Here is a 13,901-nt window from a genome sequence, read left to right as displayed (position 1 = left end):
CCTCGTTTGCTGCCCGTTGTTGCAGCATGTTTGTGCCGGCGGGCTGGTGGCATGCAGTGCTCAACCTGGACGACACGGTGGCCGTCACACACAACTACGCCTCCAGCGCCAACTTCCCCGCCGTGTGGCGCCACACCAGGAAGGGGCGGCCCAAGATGAGCGCCAGCTGGCTGGCGGCGCTGCGCCGGGAGCGGCCCGACCTGGCGGCGGTGGCAGGTGGGCTGTGAGGGGTGGGGTGGCAACTCCTGGTGCTGGCCAGACGGAACGTGGAACAGGCTGTGGCAGGGCCGAGGTTGCGTTGCAACAGCGTTCAGGCCTCTCATGGCTCAGCTCGAGGGTTCAGCTACTGCATTTCCGTGCATGCCCCTCCTGCCGCATGCAGACCAGCTCGCCGCCGAGGGCAAGGATGCGGCGGGGAGCGCAAGCAGCAGCTCCAGCAGCTCCAGCAGCTCCAGCAGCAGCAGCGGCAGCGGCAGCTCATCTAGCAGCGGCAGCGACAGCGAGGGAGAGGGCGGTGGAGGCAGCAGGCCTGCCAAGCGGCAACGAGCCGAGGAGTCGAATGGCGACGGGGCTGTGGAGCAGGCCAGCGAGAGGCCGGTGCAGGAGATTGACAGAACTGCAGCTTAGTTGCCATTTGGCATTGGCATTTTCAATCAAGCAAATCGCCATCCCCATTCAACATTTCATGCATGCACGTAGATGATATGATAGGACTGCAATCTTGAAAGGCTTTGTGGACCACACCACAAGCTCCGCTGTGGTGCGCCATCAACCACCTGTTGACAACTTCGTGCCACCCCCACCCCCGCACAGCCCGCCGGGCAGCAGCTGGTGCAGCATGCGCCGCGGCACCCCTGCCTCCACAATGTCTGGAAAGAACAGCATGTGCGCCAGCATGTGGACGGTGGCTGTGGCTGTGGCGACGCGCACCGGCAGCGGCACCTGGACGCCGGCCTGGCGGCACAGCCTGCCGAGCCCCGCCTCGGCCAGCAGCAGGGGGCCCTGGACTGTGAAGAAGAGGAACCATCGCCCTGCAGGCAGGAAGGGGAAGGGGCACCATTTGCGTGGTGTGGCAGTGGCAGGGCTGGCAGCTTGCGTGCGCAGAGCCCCTGGAAGGGCACGAGGCGGGCACAGCCGCGCACCCGACAGGCGGCGGGTGAGGTGGAAGAAGGCCAGCTCGTGCACCGCCCCAGACGCGGCAAACGTGGCCAGCATGGCAACCACGCGCCGCCAGGGCGCCGCAGCCGCTGCTGTCTGCCCGGCAAACAGCCCTTGGCAGAGGGGTTCGTACACCGTCGTCCTGAACGTGGTGCCCGCCACCACATTCCACTGCGCGCCCCAAAACTCGCTGCGCCCAGGGTGCGGCGCTTAGGGGCGTTGAAGTCAGTGCGGTGGCAGCCGCACCAGAACCATGCTCGCACAGCAGCCTGCTGCGCCATGCATGCGCAGCCCAGCTCGCCTCAGGCTGGCGGCGATGTACGGCCGGTTGAATGGCGCCAGCACCGGCATGCCGCTGACCAGGCTGGCTGCTGCGGCGGCCACCTCCAGGCACAGGCTGGTGAAACAGAACAGCGCCAGCGCTGTGGAGCAGCAGGCGGCCGACATGTTGTCAGGGCCTCAGGCGGCAAAGCAGTGGCGGTAGTGCCTGAGCGCACGCCTGCTGCCACCATCTGCTGTCAGCATGTCCCTCCCATCAGGCACTCACACTGCAGGATGCCCGTGAGCCAGTGCGGCATAACCAGGCAGTCGAATGCGGTGGCAGCTGCCGCCAGGACGGCGACCTTGGCTGCAGGCTCCCACTGCCCAAACTGATGCGTGCGCTGCACCCTGCGCCTGCAAGGCCGGCAATCGTCAACGGAGGCGAGTCCCAGGCAGCAGCAGGCGGTACCTGTGGCAGGCCGACGCCCGCACAGCGTTGACACCAGCACCGCCCGACTCACCCGGCAGCGGGCTCCGTCGGCCTGACAGTGCAGGGCAGTGCGGGGCAGACTAGGAAAGCCAGAAAGGCGAGGTAGTGGGGGAAGGGCTGCGCCTGCGGGCCCCTCCCCATGGCCCAACCCAGCACCTGCACCAGGGGCGAGTGGCAACATCAGCAGCCGCCTGGCACTGCCATGCCGCCAGCCGGCAGCAATGCCATTGCTCCACCCTCACCGCGCAGACAGACAGCCAGGGGAAGTTTAAGGAGAGCACAACAGCCCAGGTCTCAGTCAGGGGGTTGAAGAGGAAGGGGGGCAGCTGCAGGACTGCCAGGACGGGCAGGGCGACTGCCAGGCGGCCCCAGCCGGCAGGCATGTGGCGGTGAGCCCAGAGGTGAGCGGCGGCGGCCGCGCCCAGCGCTGCACACAGCAGCGCTCTCGTGTGCAGTGCCAGCATAGGGAGGGGACTCTTGAGAGAAGCTTGGCTACCTAGGAGACGGTCCTAGCGCAGCTGGGTTGCTGTGTGGAGCAAAATACTAACGTCTGACAAGGAAGCCAGGTTCTTTGGGTGCGCCGCCAGCAAGCGGCGACCTGGCGCTGGCCAAAGGGCGGGAAGCTCCCTTATTGCTGCGCCGATCACCTGGTGCTGCGTCCATTCAAGGCATTTGCAGGCATGGTGGAGCTCCTGGAGCTGGGGGCGGGGCCTCTTTCGCAAGTGCTCAAGTTGCTTCCCAGCGTACAAGACCTCTGCCGCTGCCGCATGGTGAGCCGTCGCACGGTTGTGGAATGGCGCCGAGAGGAACGGATCGCCAGCATCCCTGGTGCCCAAAGCCCTGCCCTGACGATTGTGCTTCTGTGGCCCCACCTGCAGGTCTGCCGCGCACTGCACCATGCAGGTGAGCCGCCGGGATCGTGCTGGCACGTCTGTGGGGGTGCCGCAGGGGTGCCGCCGCTGAGTCCCGCCGCCTTGCCGCCAGCCCCCAACGGCGCCAAGCCGGGTTGCCTTTGCGCCCATGGTGTGCAGTTCAAGACGACACTGTGTGGCAGGCCAAGGCCCTGGAGCTGTACCCGGCGGAGACAGTGCAGCTGGGGGGGTGCTACGGGTCGTACCAGGCGAGGGCAGCTGGGAACAGCGGCGGAGCAACGGGGGCACGCGGCTAGCCCCCATCGAGGTGCACATCACCCAGGCAGCTCCTTTCGGCTCTTCCCAGCTCACGCCTGCACCCTCGCCGTCCCTGCCGCTGCAGGAGCTGGTGCAGGACGACAACTGCGAGCACGCGGCGCTGTTCCTGCCCCTGGTGGGGCGCTCGTGCCGCTACAAGATGAACCAGCCGCACTACTTCTTCGAGTGCCTGATGCTGGGGCTGGAGTGGAACCGGGCGGAGCACACCTTCCGGTGCGGCGGGTCTGGGACATCGGGGGGGAGACGTGCTGCGCGGCCTTGTGTGTGCCCGGCCCTTGTGCGGCGTTACAGCCTGTTCCAGCTCTATAATGCGGGCTGCCTTGCCGTGTGCAGGCTCTACATCGATGCCCGGGGGGAGGTTGACCTGCGGCAGCCGGGGGAGAGCAGCATGGGGTTCATGGTGCACCGGGGCGGCGCACCAGACCGCTCGGCGATGCGGGAGCGCCTGCTGGAGCTGGAGGCACGGTAGGCGTTGGCTGCTGGAAGGAATGACCAGCGCCTGTGTGACGCGGCCACATCGCTACCTGCCTCCACTGCTGGTGCCCCCTGGCACCAGTACATCTCACCTGCTCGCTCGCGTTCCGCCACCGCTACCCCTGCCCCCTCCCTGCTGCTCTGCCCAGGCGGCAGGAGGTGCTCCGGCAGCTGGCGGCGGCGCAGGCGACGGACTGCGTGAGCGCTGTGGCGCGGGTGGAGCACCAGCTGGCGCGGTGCGAGGGCCAGATGCAGCAGGTGACGCTGGACCTCGCCCGCCACCTGGAGCTCAGCTTTGCAGACCTGCTGACGGTGGTGCGCCCGTCGGGGCCACCGCTGCTGGTGGGACAAGCAGGGCAACAAGCTGGTGAGGCCGGGCCGGGTGGAGGGCGGGCCTGCGGCTTGCTTCCGCTTCCTGCGGCTGGGCGTCGCTGCCTGGCATGCGCCTGAAAGGTGGGGGGTGCTCTCCTCTTCCTGGGTGACATGCATCTGCGCATCCGTCCCCCACCCGCTGCCCTCCTCCTTCCCAACCCCCCAGGGCTACCTGGAGTTTGACAGCCTGAACAAGATCGACGTGCTGCTGCGCGAGCTGCCCGACAGTTACGCCAGCAAGCAGCACGCGGTGGCGCACGGCGTGGACCTCTGCTTCTGCTACGCCAACCCCATCCCCGGTGCGGCTGGCCTGCTGCTGGCTTGCCTTGGCTGCTGTGCTGTTGTTGCGGCTGAGCGGCTGGATGGGTGACGACTCCAGACCTCCCTGCTGCCTGCCTGCCTCGTTGCTGTGGTGGCTTCCTCCCCAATGCGCCGCGCCGCCGTGCGGGACGCCACACGAGGGTGCTTGACGCCTGCCCTGTCCTGCCTGCCGCCGGCTGCAGTGATGCCCCACGGCGCTCTGGTGGATTATGAGCCTGCGGTTGTGGTCACAGTGCCGCCTGGGGCCAGCCTGCTGAGCGTCTTCAAAGCGGCGGGACGCTACGTGGCGCCCGGCCAGGGGCTGCAGGAGCTGGAGCAGGAGGGCCCAGAGGCGCGGCTGCAGCGGTGGGACCACCTGCCGCTGGAAGTGATGGCACGGCAGCCGCCCTGGCTGGTGTGACTGCCGCCGCAAAGGCGAGCCGCGAGCAGCTCGGGCGGCCCTGTAGCATGTTCAAAAAGCTGTGTCAGCTTGTTGCTAGTTTGTACCTCTTTCATCCCCCTCTGCATCCTGTCCCCTCTGCATCCTGTACCAGTCGAGGCCCCATTACATGCCTTCTTGTTGATGTACTTGTGCACCAGAGCGCAGCGGTTGGCATGGCAGAATCAAATCACAAGCAGAAAGAATTAGATCGAACGGAAGCATCAATCAGAACAAAACAACAACAACATGTGTAACACCAGTGCGGCATGCGTTCGTTGGAAAATGCCGTCGTGCGGCGCAGAGTTCGGCAAAATTGGGAGCTGGGCGTGGCCGCAGGGGTCGTCGTCATTCGTAAGCTGAGCGGGGGCCGGCAGGGGCCAGGGGCGTCACGCCATGGCAGGCTCCTTCACGCTGCCAAACAGCGCCTTCCACTTGGAGGGGTCCCGCCCGGGACCGTCGCCCTCCCTGCTGCCGATGCTGTACTTCTTCCCCTCCACAAACTCCAGCAGCATCGACTGCACAATCGCCTCCGCCACTGCACCGGCAACAGCCCGGGGGGTGTCCCTTAGCATGAAGGTGGCCCTTCCAGGTGTGCTCCCCACCAGCCCCGGTCCCTCTTAACCGCCTGCCCCCGCCAGCGCCTGCGGCGCGCGTGCCTGCGATGCGCGACGTCTCCCCCACCAGGTCGTCATGCAGCGACAGCGTGATGTCCTGGCGGCTGCCGCTGGTGTTCTTGAGCAGGGTGTTGATGTCGTAGCTGGTGTAGGGGCCTGCGGGGTAGGAGGCAAGCGGCGTGGGAGGCGGGCAGGCACACACCCTCCACCTAGCTCCCTGCTGCACAGCAGAAACAAAGCCAGCAGCCCGCGCTGCCATGCTGCTGCCAGCCACGGCTCGGTGCAAAGGGGCGCGGCAGGCACGTCAAAAGCTGCACCGGGTGCGGCCCGCTCACCATCGGTCAGGCGGCTGGGGCGCACGATGAGGTAGGGGAGGCCCGACGCCTCCAGCTCCTGCTCAGCCATGCGCTTGTACTTCAGCACACCTGCGGTACACACAGACGCACACATCCGCATCAACCAAAACAACAGTGTGAGGCGCAGCAGCAGCCGCGCCTGGCTGGCTGCCCTGCGACGCCCGGGGAGGCACGGGTGTTGGGGAGGAGCCACCTTCAGCCACCACCAACGCCGAAGGACATGCACGCAGAGGGCCCCAGCTGCCTGCCAAAGAGGCCCTGCCCCCGTCACGCGCAGCAGCGCACCGAAGAGGTTGAGGATGGCGAAGGGGAACTTGTCTGAGCGCTCCACCCCTGCCGACGTGGTCAGAACAAAGCGCTGGAGGCCCTGGGGGCAGGCGCGCACCAGGTTGCGCACAGACACCAGGTCAGTCTGCTCTGGGTTGTTGCCGCCGTCCCACCTGCGGCAGCCGGGAGGCGCCACCAGCCGGGGACTGTGGGGGCAGCGGCAGGCGGCCTCACACCCGCAGGCAGCCAGCCAGCCAACCGCCGCGCCCAGCCGTCGATCCGATCCGCTCCCCGCGCACCTCTTGCTGGGGAAGGCGGTGGTGCCCGTGCAGCACACCACCGCGTCCACGCCCTCCAGCGCCGCAGGCAGGCTGCTGGCGTCCCGCATGTCTGCGATGGCGGTGCTGAGGCCCTCGGCGCCCCTAAACAGCTGCTGCACCTTGTCGGCGCTGCGGCTGAGCGCCTTGACCTTGTAGCCGCGCTGCAGGAGCAGGAGCGAAGGAGCGAACCATGTCACCCAGCAGCCGCTGATGAAGGGGAGCGGTCTGGAATCGACAAATGGCATGTGGCCGGTTGGCCACGGCGGCGGCAGGCACCGGAGGGCCGCCGCCCCCACCACACCCGCTCCACCCACCTCCAGCAGCTTGGCCGTCAGTAGCTGGCCCACGCCGCCTGTGGCTCCTGCCACCAGCACGGTGGATCCTGGCTCCTGCGGGAAGGCGGGGCGGGCAGGGACGCGACACATGGGACGGGCACATTGACCGCTCGCGGCGCACCACAGTTTGCCACCGCGGCGCCTCTGCAGCCTCCCCGCCGCCAAGACTGTGGCTTTCACGTGGGCTGGCGGCTCACCACGACTGCTGCCGTGACGCACAGCCCACGGCTGCGCCTGGAAGGCCTGGCGACTCCAGCCCTGCAGCGCCCAGGAGAAGCGCGAGCTCAGTGCATGGCTGTGATCGCCTGAGTGTTGCCTGCTTTGTGGTGGCTGCGCACCTGGTGGCCAGAGAGCTGCCGGTGGCTTGCTGCAAGGTGCTGCCAATGGTTTGCGCCATCGTTGCTGTGCGGTGCTACAAAAGACCAGATAGCAGCGGTACAAGTTTCAGTTGTCTGGCAGGAAGCCCCCGGCCGCCGTTCTAATAACCTGTGCCGCCACCCGCCTCGTCATAGCGCTTCCGCGTGGGCGGCATTTCTTGAGGTGACGCCAGGCAACCTCTGGGTAGTGTGCATTCATGTGGGAGCAGGCTCCCCAATCAACTCTGCTCCCCAACCAATGCTGGTCCTCTCCTCTCGCCGCCCCACGATGCTCCCGCCTGCCACGTCAGAGCCGCCGGCGCCACCCACCCCCATCAAGCTGCCCAACGAATGCATCCGCAAGTGCACTTCACCTTCTGCTCGCCTGGTCGCCTATTTTGGTTGCCTGCTCGCCATGGTGAGGCCAGCACGCTGAGTGAGCACTGCCGATTGCCGCTCCCGATGCCGCCTGAGGCAGGCCTCGAGATCGCTCCCTGATTCGCACCCGATGCTGCAGGTCAATCCCGCCTGGTGGGGCGCCGCTCTGGTGCTGCCGGCCGCTGCCACACTCAAAGCCATTGCGGGGCGGGGCGGCAAGCCCAAGCAGGATGGGGACGGCATGAGGGCAAGGTGCGCTGCCCAAAGGTGGACAGTCGGGGAGCCAGGGCCAACGCCGCCTCGCCGTCCCCGCCTCCGCAGTGTCACTGCTTTTCGGCCCACTGCTTGTGTTTTTGGTGTCTCTGCCATGCAGACTAGACGATGCAGCGGCAGACCCCAGCTTTGTGTGCGAGCGGGTCTGCACGTCCCCACGGCTCATGCGGCGGATGGGCAGCCTGGCAAAGGTGGGCGGGCCTTGGATGGCAGCGTGCTGCCCGGTCGCCAGCCCGCACCCTTGGCCCCTGCCTCATGCCGTTCCTGGCCCTGACTGGTGCAGGATGCCACGCCCAACACATGCGTCACTGTGTGCGGCACTAGCTCAGTAGACGCGTGCACCGACGCCTGCCAGAGAGCAGTCTGCACCACCGTGCACCAGGTGCCGGCGTGGAATGACAACTGCCTGTCGCGGTGCAGCACCGAGTGCCAGCGGGGCAGGACATGAGCGACAGGGATGGTCACTCCCTCCATGCCTGTTGTCCCTTCCTGTTGCTGCTGGTCTTCCTGTCCTTGGCTGTTTGGCCTCCTGCCCGCTCCTGCACCTGCTGCACTGTCCAGTCCATTGCCAGGCCCAATTTTTCAACTCTGTGGGCTGCCCAGGCATTCACAACAACACACAGTCCAGGCCTACAGCAGCACGCGCTGCAGCTCAGCCTGCTCAATGAAATTTGCCGGCGACGGCGTGTCTCAGCCACCGCCTCATCTGGGCCCCTGGCTCTTGCGGGCGGAGCGGCGCAGCGAGGCACGGATGCCCTGTTCCGTGGGGCTCAGCTGGGGCGGCGGGCTGGGGGTGGCCCGCTGCTCCTTGCCGGCACCAGCGCCGCTGGTGGCGGGAGTCACCGCGGCTGCCGGCGTGCTGCCACCCTTCCTCTTCTTCACCGTGCTGGCACGCAGGCTGTATGAGCGGTCGGCACCGTTCTCGGCGAAGCTAGGCGAGGCATCCTGCGCCACGGGCGTGTCGGCAGCCAGCACCGTGGCCTGCGGCGTGGCGGCCTCGCCCGCCGCCCAGGTGTGCGCCTGCTGCAGCGGGGTGCGCAGGCGGCGCAGGCTCAACCGCCTGCCGTCCAGTACCGGCTGCACCTCTGCCCCAGGGATGCTAGCCACCTCAGCCTCCCCCTGCATCTGCCCATCCTGTGTCCCAGCCCCGGCGGCCCGTGCTGCGCTGCGTGTGCTGTAGCGGCGGCTGGCTGCCGCACTGGACACCTCTGGCCGCTGCACCCCCGCCGCGGGCGTGCCCGCCAGGGACGGCTCGGTGGCCTGGCTGGCTGCCTTCCTGGCCGCCTTGGCCTCCGCCTCCTCCACCTTGGGCTGGGCACTGTCCGGCATCAGCGCGGCATTGGGCACTGCAGCGGAGGCAGGAGCGGACGGGCATGAGCGGGTTCCGTGTGCTGCTGCACGCCAGGAATGTGAACAGGCGCCGCCACATCCCTCCGGCATGTGCCGCCAAGGACCTGGTGCCAGCCGCTCCTGCCATACACACCCACACCCACCATACGAAAAGTCGGCTTCCTCGAGCATCGCCTCCAGCGGCCGCGGCGGCGCGTGCGCCATCTTGCGCGCTGAACGGCGCACCGGCGTGATGGCGCGGGCCAGCCCGCCCAGCAAGCCGCGCATGCGGCTGCCGCCGGCCCGCACCGGGCTGAGTGCCGGCACGGTGCCCATCTGCGGCGGGAGGAGGGCAGGCCAGGCAGGGGCCGGTGAGGGCAGCGGGCAGGCGCAGCGCCAGATCAAGCAGCGGCGGCGTCAGCTACTAGCATCAGCTACACTGTATGTGGGAAGCGACCACAGCACGCGCAGCATCGCAGCCCTGGCTACACAGATGAACGGCAGCCCTCCCGCCCGCCCGCCCACCTGCTCAATGCCCGCGGGGTCCTCCAGCCGCAGGTCTGCCATCAGCGCCTGCAGCTCTCGGGTGATGGTGGGCGGCGCGCCGTCGGCGCCCCCGCGCCGCGCGTGGCCCAGCACCGGTGTGCCCGCCTCGTTCAGGGGCCGCCCAGATTTGATGATGGATCTGTGGGCGAGGGGACAGGAGAGGAGTGTGGGGAGCGGGCAGGCTGGGCCGACAGGCGGAGGAGCGGGCCGCATGCGTGCCTGCCCCATGCGGCCCCATGCGCTGCGCCCAGCAGCACAGCGTGACGACAACGCGACTGTTGTGGCGCCACCAGCGGGCACCCTGCCCGCTTCCCGCACCTGGGGATTGCTGGGCCTGCGCCGGCGTGGCTGGCACCGGCGCCGGCGCTGTCGCCAGCCCGCGCCTGCTGGGCCTGGCTCTCGTAGAAGCCCAGGATCTCGGGTGAGATGGTGGAGCCGCCGGGGCCGTGCAGCACGGGCAGCTCCGGCGTGCCGCCGGCAGCCGCCGCCTCTGCCGCCGCCTGCTGCTTGTGGGAGGTGGCAGCGGGGAAGAAACTGAACTCAGGGCTGCCGGCAGCCTCCTGTGCGGTGGCGGCAGGGCCAGCAGCCGCCGCAGCCGGCTCCTCCCCTGGGCGGCTGACGGCGCCGCCATCGCCGCCATCCCCAGCAGGGCTGAAGCTGGAGAAGAGGTTGGCCGCCAGGTCATCGTCCTGCTCCATCGCACGCAGCCCGCTGGAGCAGCTGCCGCGCCGCACCGTGACGGTGGTGGGGGTGTGCGCGGGGACGCCGTCGGCGTCCCGCGGCACTCCGTCGCAGGCAGACCGGGCGCCGGAAGCGCCTGGGGTGCCTGACTCGGCGTGCAGGTGAGGGGAGCCAAACTCTGCTGCTGGGCTGGGGAGGCCGCCGCCAGCGCTGCCGGGGCTGGCAGCCGCCGCCTCGTCCTGCTGGATCTCGGCGATGGTAGCCACCAGCACGGGAGCCAGGAGCTGCGCCACAGCCGAGGCCGGCGACAGCGGCTGGCGGGCTGCGGCGGCAGGCGCCGGCGCCGCCCCTGCCGCGCCGCCCTGCCGCTGCTCGCCACCCTGCACGGGCGGGCTCTCGTACAGCGCATTGCGCTTCATCACGCTGTCCACCACATTGTGCGGTGTGGGGTCCATGGCAGGGCTGCCCTCCAGGGCGCCGCCTGGCGCCGCGGGCATGGGCGTGGAGGCGCCCGCCTCCTCCATGGCAGCCTCATTGCCCGCTGGGTCAGCGGTGGCGGGCGGCGGCGTGGGGCCGGCTGCCAGCGGGCTCATCATGCTGCCAGCGCTGCTGTGGCTGTCATATCTCTTGGCCAGCTCCCGGATGGACTCAGGCACTGAAGCAGAGGAGAGGCGCCTCCAGGAGGGCGACCGCACCGCGCCTGCGACACAGCAGAGGGTGGAAGCAAGTTCATCGGCAATGCAGGGCTAAACTTGGCCCGCCGGCACGGAATGCAGCAATGACGGTGGCAGGGGCTGAAGCGTGACCCTGCCCAGCACGGCAGCTGAAGGGAGCGATGCATGGCATGCCAAGGGCCCAGCGCATCTACCAAGCTACACCTCTGCCACCCCTACCACCACCCACCATCAGCCACCAGCGCATCCAGCTCGGCATCAGGCAGCTCAGGCGTGCCCGCCTCCTGATACTTGCGGAACAGCGAGGAGAGGCGGCGGTCGTACGGCGTGTGCCCCGCACGGTTGCTGTTCACGCTGCTGCCCGCCGGCTGCTCGTCGCCGCTGCCACCTTCCTCCTCAGGGATGGCGGGCTCGGGAGTCCTGTGGGCCAGCGCCGCCACGCCCGACACATCGGGCCCGCTGCGCTGCGTGGGGCTGACGGTCCCGGCGTCAAACGTGACGTGGCGGTGGTGGGAGAGCTTGGCTGCCGTGCCGGCCGCGGCGGGTGTGGTGCCTGCGTCAAAGCGCAGCTGCTTGATGGTGCTCTGGGGGTGCAGCTGGGCTGCAGAGGCGCTGGGCGGCGGCGCAGCCGATGCTGCTGCTGCCGCCGTGCCCCGGCCCTTGGTGGTGGAGAAGTTGAGGCGCTTTAGGATGGACTTGAGGTTGGCACCGGCGCCGCCAGCAGTAGCCGGTGCGGCAGCCACGGTGGCGCCTGCCTGCGTCGAGTGCGGCACCACGAACTGCTCCGCCTGCTTGGCGCCCGGGGTGACGCCCAGCCGGCTGGGCAGCCGCACCGCCCGGCTGGTCAGCCCGGTGCGGCTGGGGGTGTGGGTGCGCCGTACGCTGCGAGGTGGCTCCGCCGCGGCCGAGGTGGAGGCGGCATGCTCGTTCTCTGCAGCATCATAGGATGAGCGTGCACCATGGGGAACAAGCCGCAGTGCGTCACACACCCGCTCCCAGCCCTCTGGCAGCAGCGGCACAGGAGGTGGGCTCAAGACGCTCGGTGCGTCACGCATCGCACCTGCGTTGCAATCTGCGGCCTCCGGCTGTGCCGCCGGCGCCGGCGCTGCCACCAATGGCTTGAGTGCTGCACGCACGCCAGCAAATAGTGCATGGTTATGAGTCGCTGCAAGCACTGACTGCTAGCTGAGCCAGCGCGAGGCAGCACCCCGCCTGCACAGGCCTCGGCCCACCTGGCGCCGCCGCCGCCGCGCCAGGGCGACCCAACGCGCTCACGCGCTGCGTGTTGCCATCCTTCAGGGATACCTGCATGAGGAAAAGTGAGGGGAGGCATCGGCGGGGCGTCCCACGCACCTTGCTGTTTGTGTGTGGCTGTCCATCTGCAGCTGCGCCCGTCTGTCCCGCCTGGGCTGGGGCAGCCAACGCACCTGCACCAGCGGCTGCTTCACTGGGGAGCAGTCGAAGCTGTCCTCCTTGAACGCCACGTTCCAGTCAGGCAGGTCCAAGTCGGAGCTCCCTCCTGGGCCCGCCATGTTTGCAGGGGCGACCGCCAGGCGCCCTGGGATATTGTAGTGGCTGTCGGGGCCTCCTGCTTCAATCAGGAGGTGGGAGTTTGATGCGGTGGCGGATGAGCTGGCAGGGTTCCCACCGGTTATCGAGCCCTCGGCAGCTGCCCAGGCATCACTGCAGCGCACCAACGCACCTGCACACCGTAGACAGGTGAAAGCGGCCTGGCGCCCGTCCAGCCCCATCACAGACCCGCGCCGCGCCCAGTGGAGCCGGCAGCCTCACCCGCTTGCCGTCTAAGGTGCGAATCGTGCATCGTCGGCGGTCAGCGCCTCTCGGGGCCTTGCACCAGTGCGCACATGGGCTCATCTCGCCGCTGCCCTGCCCCTGCAGGCCCGCTCGACTGGGCAACACCCCGGCAGGATGGGCGACATAGCAATGGCCGAGGCGCAGGCAAGCGCTGCCCCCTGCAAGCCGGCAGGCGCAGCGCCGCCATCACCATCCCCGCTCGCCCGCCTGCCGCACCCCTTGCTACTGTAGCGCCTTGCTGCCGCCGCCACACAAACACACATGCATCTCTGCGCCCCCGGCACGCAGGAAGACCCTCTGTCCCTGCCGCCTCACGGCACCGAGGTGTTCATCGGCGGCCTGCCGCGCACCATCACCGAGCAGCAGCTGCGCGACTTTGCGTCCGAGGCGGGCGACGTGCACAGCGCCAAGCTGATCAAGGACCCAAACAACCCCTCCCAGAACAGGGGCTACGGCTTCATCAAGTGCGTCTCCACCTGACGCCGCCCAGCCCGCCGTCAGGCCAGCCCACAGGCTACGCAAGCCCTCTTGCTGCTTCCATCTCACGTCCTCCCGGGGCCCCTGTCCCCCGCGCCTGACCCGCTCCCGACCTCCACTGCTACCCCCACTGCACTGCGCTTACGCTGGGTGCTGCTTGACGACCCCCCCCCACACCTCCTCTCTGCCGCAGGTTCTACACGAAGGAGGCCGCCATCTCTGCCATGGACCGGCTGCACTCCAAGGAGCTGCCCGACTTCCCGTCCACCAGGGTGCGCATCCAGCCCAGCCAGGCCAAGCACAAGCTCTTCATCGGGGGCATCCCGCATGAGCTGAGCCGGGAGGAGCTTAAGGACATGCTGGACCCGATAGTGAAAGGTGAGGCGGGGGGGCTGGCTGGGGGTGGGTGGGTGTCGCTGCGGGCGGCGGGCTGCGAACTGGGCTGCGGGACGACAGGTTTGCGCGGGTAGCAGCTGGGGCCAGCCGACAGCCCTGCTTGCCCTGAGCCGCCACCCCTGCGCACATGGCCTCATCCACGTGCCCCGCACACCCCTGTTGCACCCCAACCTGTGCCTCCCATGGCATCCTGCTGCGCCGTGCCCCGCTCGTGGCCCTCCCAGCCTGCCCTCACCCCGCTCCCGACCCGCCGCCCACCCGCTCGCCGCCCACCCCGCCTGGCCCCTGCCCGCCTCGCGCCCGCCCTCCCACCTCTCTCTCGCCTCCTTCCAGGCCTGGTTAAGGTCGACATGGTGAAAAGCAAGGACCCCGCACACCCTGAGCATAACCGTGGCTT

At 68.6% G+C, this 13,901-nt stretch overlaps 7 protein-coding genes across 7 annotated transcripts in view; 4 read left to right on the top strand and 3 right to left on the bottom strand.

The window, feature by feature from the left end:
• Positions 1 to 26: 26 nt before the first annotated feature.
• CHLNCDRAFT_141221 (hypothetical protein) lies at positions 27 to 627 on the top strand (the record flags this gene model as incomplete). The annotated part of the gene is made up of 2 exons (XM_005843324.1): positions 27 to 216; positions 383 to 627. The coding sequence occupies 2 exons, from the start codon at positions 27 to 29 to the stop codon at positions 625 to 627; spliced, it is 435 nt and encodes a 144-aa protein (XP_005843386.1).
• A 141-nt stretch (positions 628 to 768) lies between these two features.
• On the bottom strand, positions 769 to 2,292 carry CHLNCDRAFT_141220 (hypothetical protein; the record flags this gene model as incomplete). The annotated part of the gene is made up of 6 exons (XM_005843264.1): positions 769 to 1,031; positions 1,143 to 1,348; positions 1,481 to 1,580; positions 1,706 to 1,833; positions 1,941 to 2,065; positions 2,152 to 2,292. The coding sequence occupies 6 exons, from the start codon at positions 2,290 to 2,292 to the stop codon at positions 769 to 771; spliced, it is 963 nt and encodes a 320-aa protein (XP_005843326.1).
• Positions 2,293 to 2,589: 297 nt separating this feature from the next.
• On the top strand, positions 2,590 to 4,666 carry CHLNCDRAFT_141219 (hypothetical protein; the record flags this gene model as incomplete). Its single annotated transcript, XM_005843323.1, has 8 exons — positions 2,590 to 2,679; positions 2,788 to 2,812; positions 2,941 to 2,996; positions 3,164 to 3,312; positions 3,433 to 3,564; positions 3,723 to 3,915; positions 4,112 to 4,244; positions 4,449 to 4,666. 8 exons carry the CDS (start codon positions 2,590 to 2,592, stop codon positions 4,664 to 4,666), a joined length of 996 nt encoding a protein of 331 aa, XP_005843385.1.
• A 437-nt stretch (positions 4,667 to 5,103) lies between these two features.
• On the bottom strand, positions 5,104 to 6,618 carry CHLNCDRAFT_10816 (hypothetical protein; the record flags this gene model as incomplete). Its single annotated transcript, XM_005843263.1, has 6 exons — positions 5,104 to 5,251; positions 5,358 to 5,457; positions 5,637 to 5,726; positions 5,943 to 6,097; positions 6,224 to 6,405; positions 6,559 to 6,618. Coding segments are annotated over 6 exons (735 nt in total), but the record flags the coding sequence as incomplete, so codon positions are not given.
• Positions 6,619 to 7,693: 1,075 nt separating this feature from the next.
• Positions 7,694 to 8,034, top strand: CHLNCDRAFT_28208 (hypothetical protein; the record flags this gene model as incomplete). Its single annotated transcript, XM_005843322.1, has 2 exons — positions 7,694 to 7,777; positions 7,870 to 8,034. Coding segments are annotated over 2 exons (249 nt in total), but the record flags the coding sequence as incomplete, so codon positions are not given.
• A 254-nt stretch (positions 8,035 to 8,288) lies between these two features.
• On the bottom strand, positions 8,289 to 12,348 carry CHLNCDRAFT_55239 (hypothetical protein; the record flags this gene model as incomplete). The annotated part of the gene is made up of 8 exons (XM_005843262.1): positions 8,289 to 8,932; positions 9,080 to 9,251; positions 9,441 to 9,600; positions 9,780 to 10,842; positions 11,046 to 11,747; positions 11,877 to 11,942; positions 12,049 to 12,121; positions 12,244 to 12,348. 8 exons carry the CDS (start codon positions 12,346 to 12,348, stop codon positions 8,289 to 8,291), a joined length of 2,985 nt encoding a protein of 994 aa, XP_005843324.1.
• A 544-nt stretch (positions 12,349 to 12,892) lies between these two features.
• Positions 12,893 to 13,901, top strand: part of CHLNCDRAFT_141215 (hypothetical protein) — a gene marked incomplete at both ends in the record, with an annotated part of 2,363 nt that continues 1,354 nt past the window's right edge. Inside the window, 2 exons of the mRNA XM_005843321.1 lie at positions 12,893 to 13,095; positions 13,302 to 13,514. Coding sequence (XP_005843383.1) covers positions 12,893 to 13,095; positions 13,302 to 13,514 — 416 coding nt within the window. The remainder of the gene's footprint in view (positions 13,096 to 13,301; positions 13,515 to 13,901) is intronic.

The sequence above is a fragment of the Chlorella variabilis genome (assembly GCF_000147415.1).
Source record: "Chlorella variabilis unplaced genomic scaffold CHLNCscaffold_32, whole genome shotgun sequence".
Taxonomy (NCBI): domain Eukaryota; kingdom Viridiplantae; phylum Chlorophyta; class Trebouxiophyceae; order Chlorellales; family Chlorellaceae; genus Chlorella; species Chlorella variabilis.
Note: the sequence above shows the minus strand (reverse complement) of the source record. Positions and strands in the feature narration are given on the sequence as shown.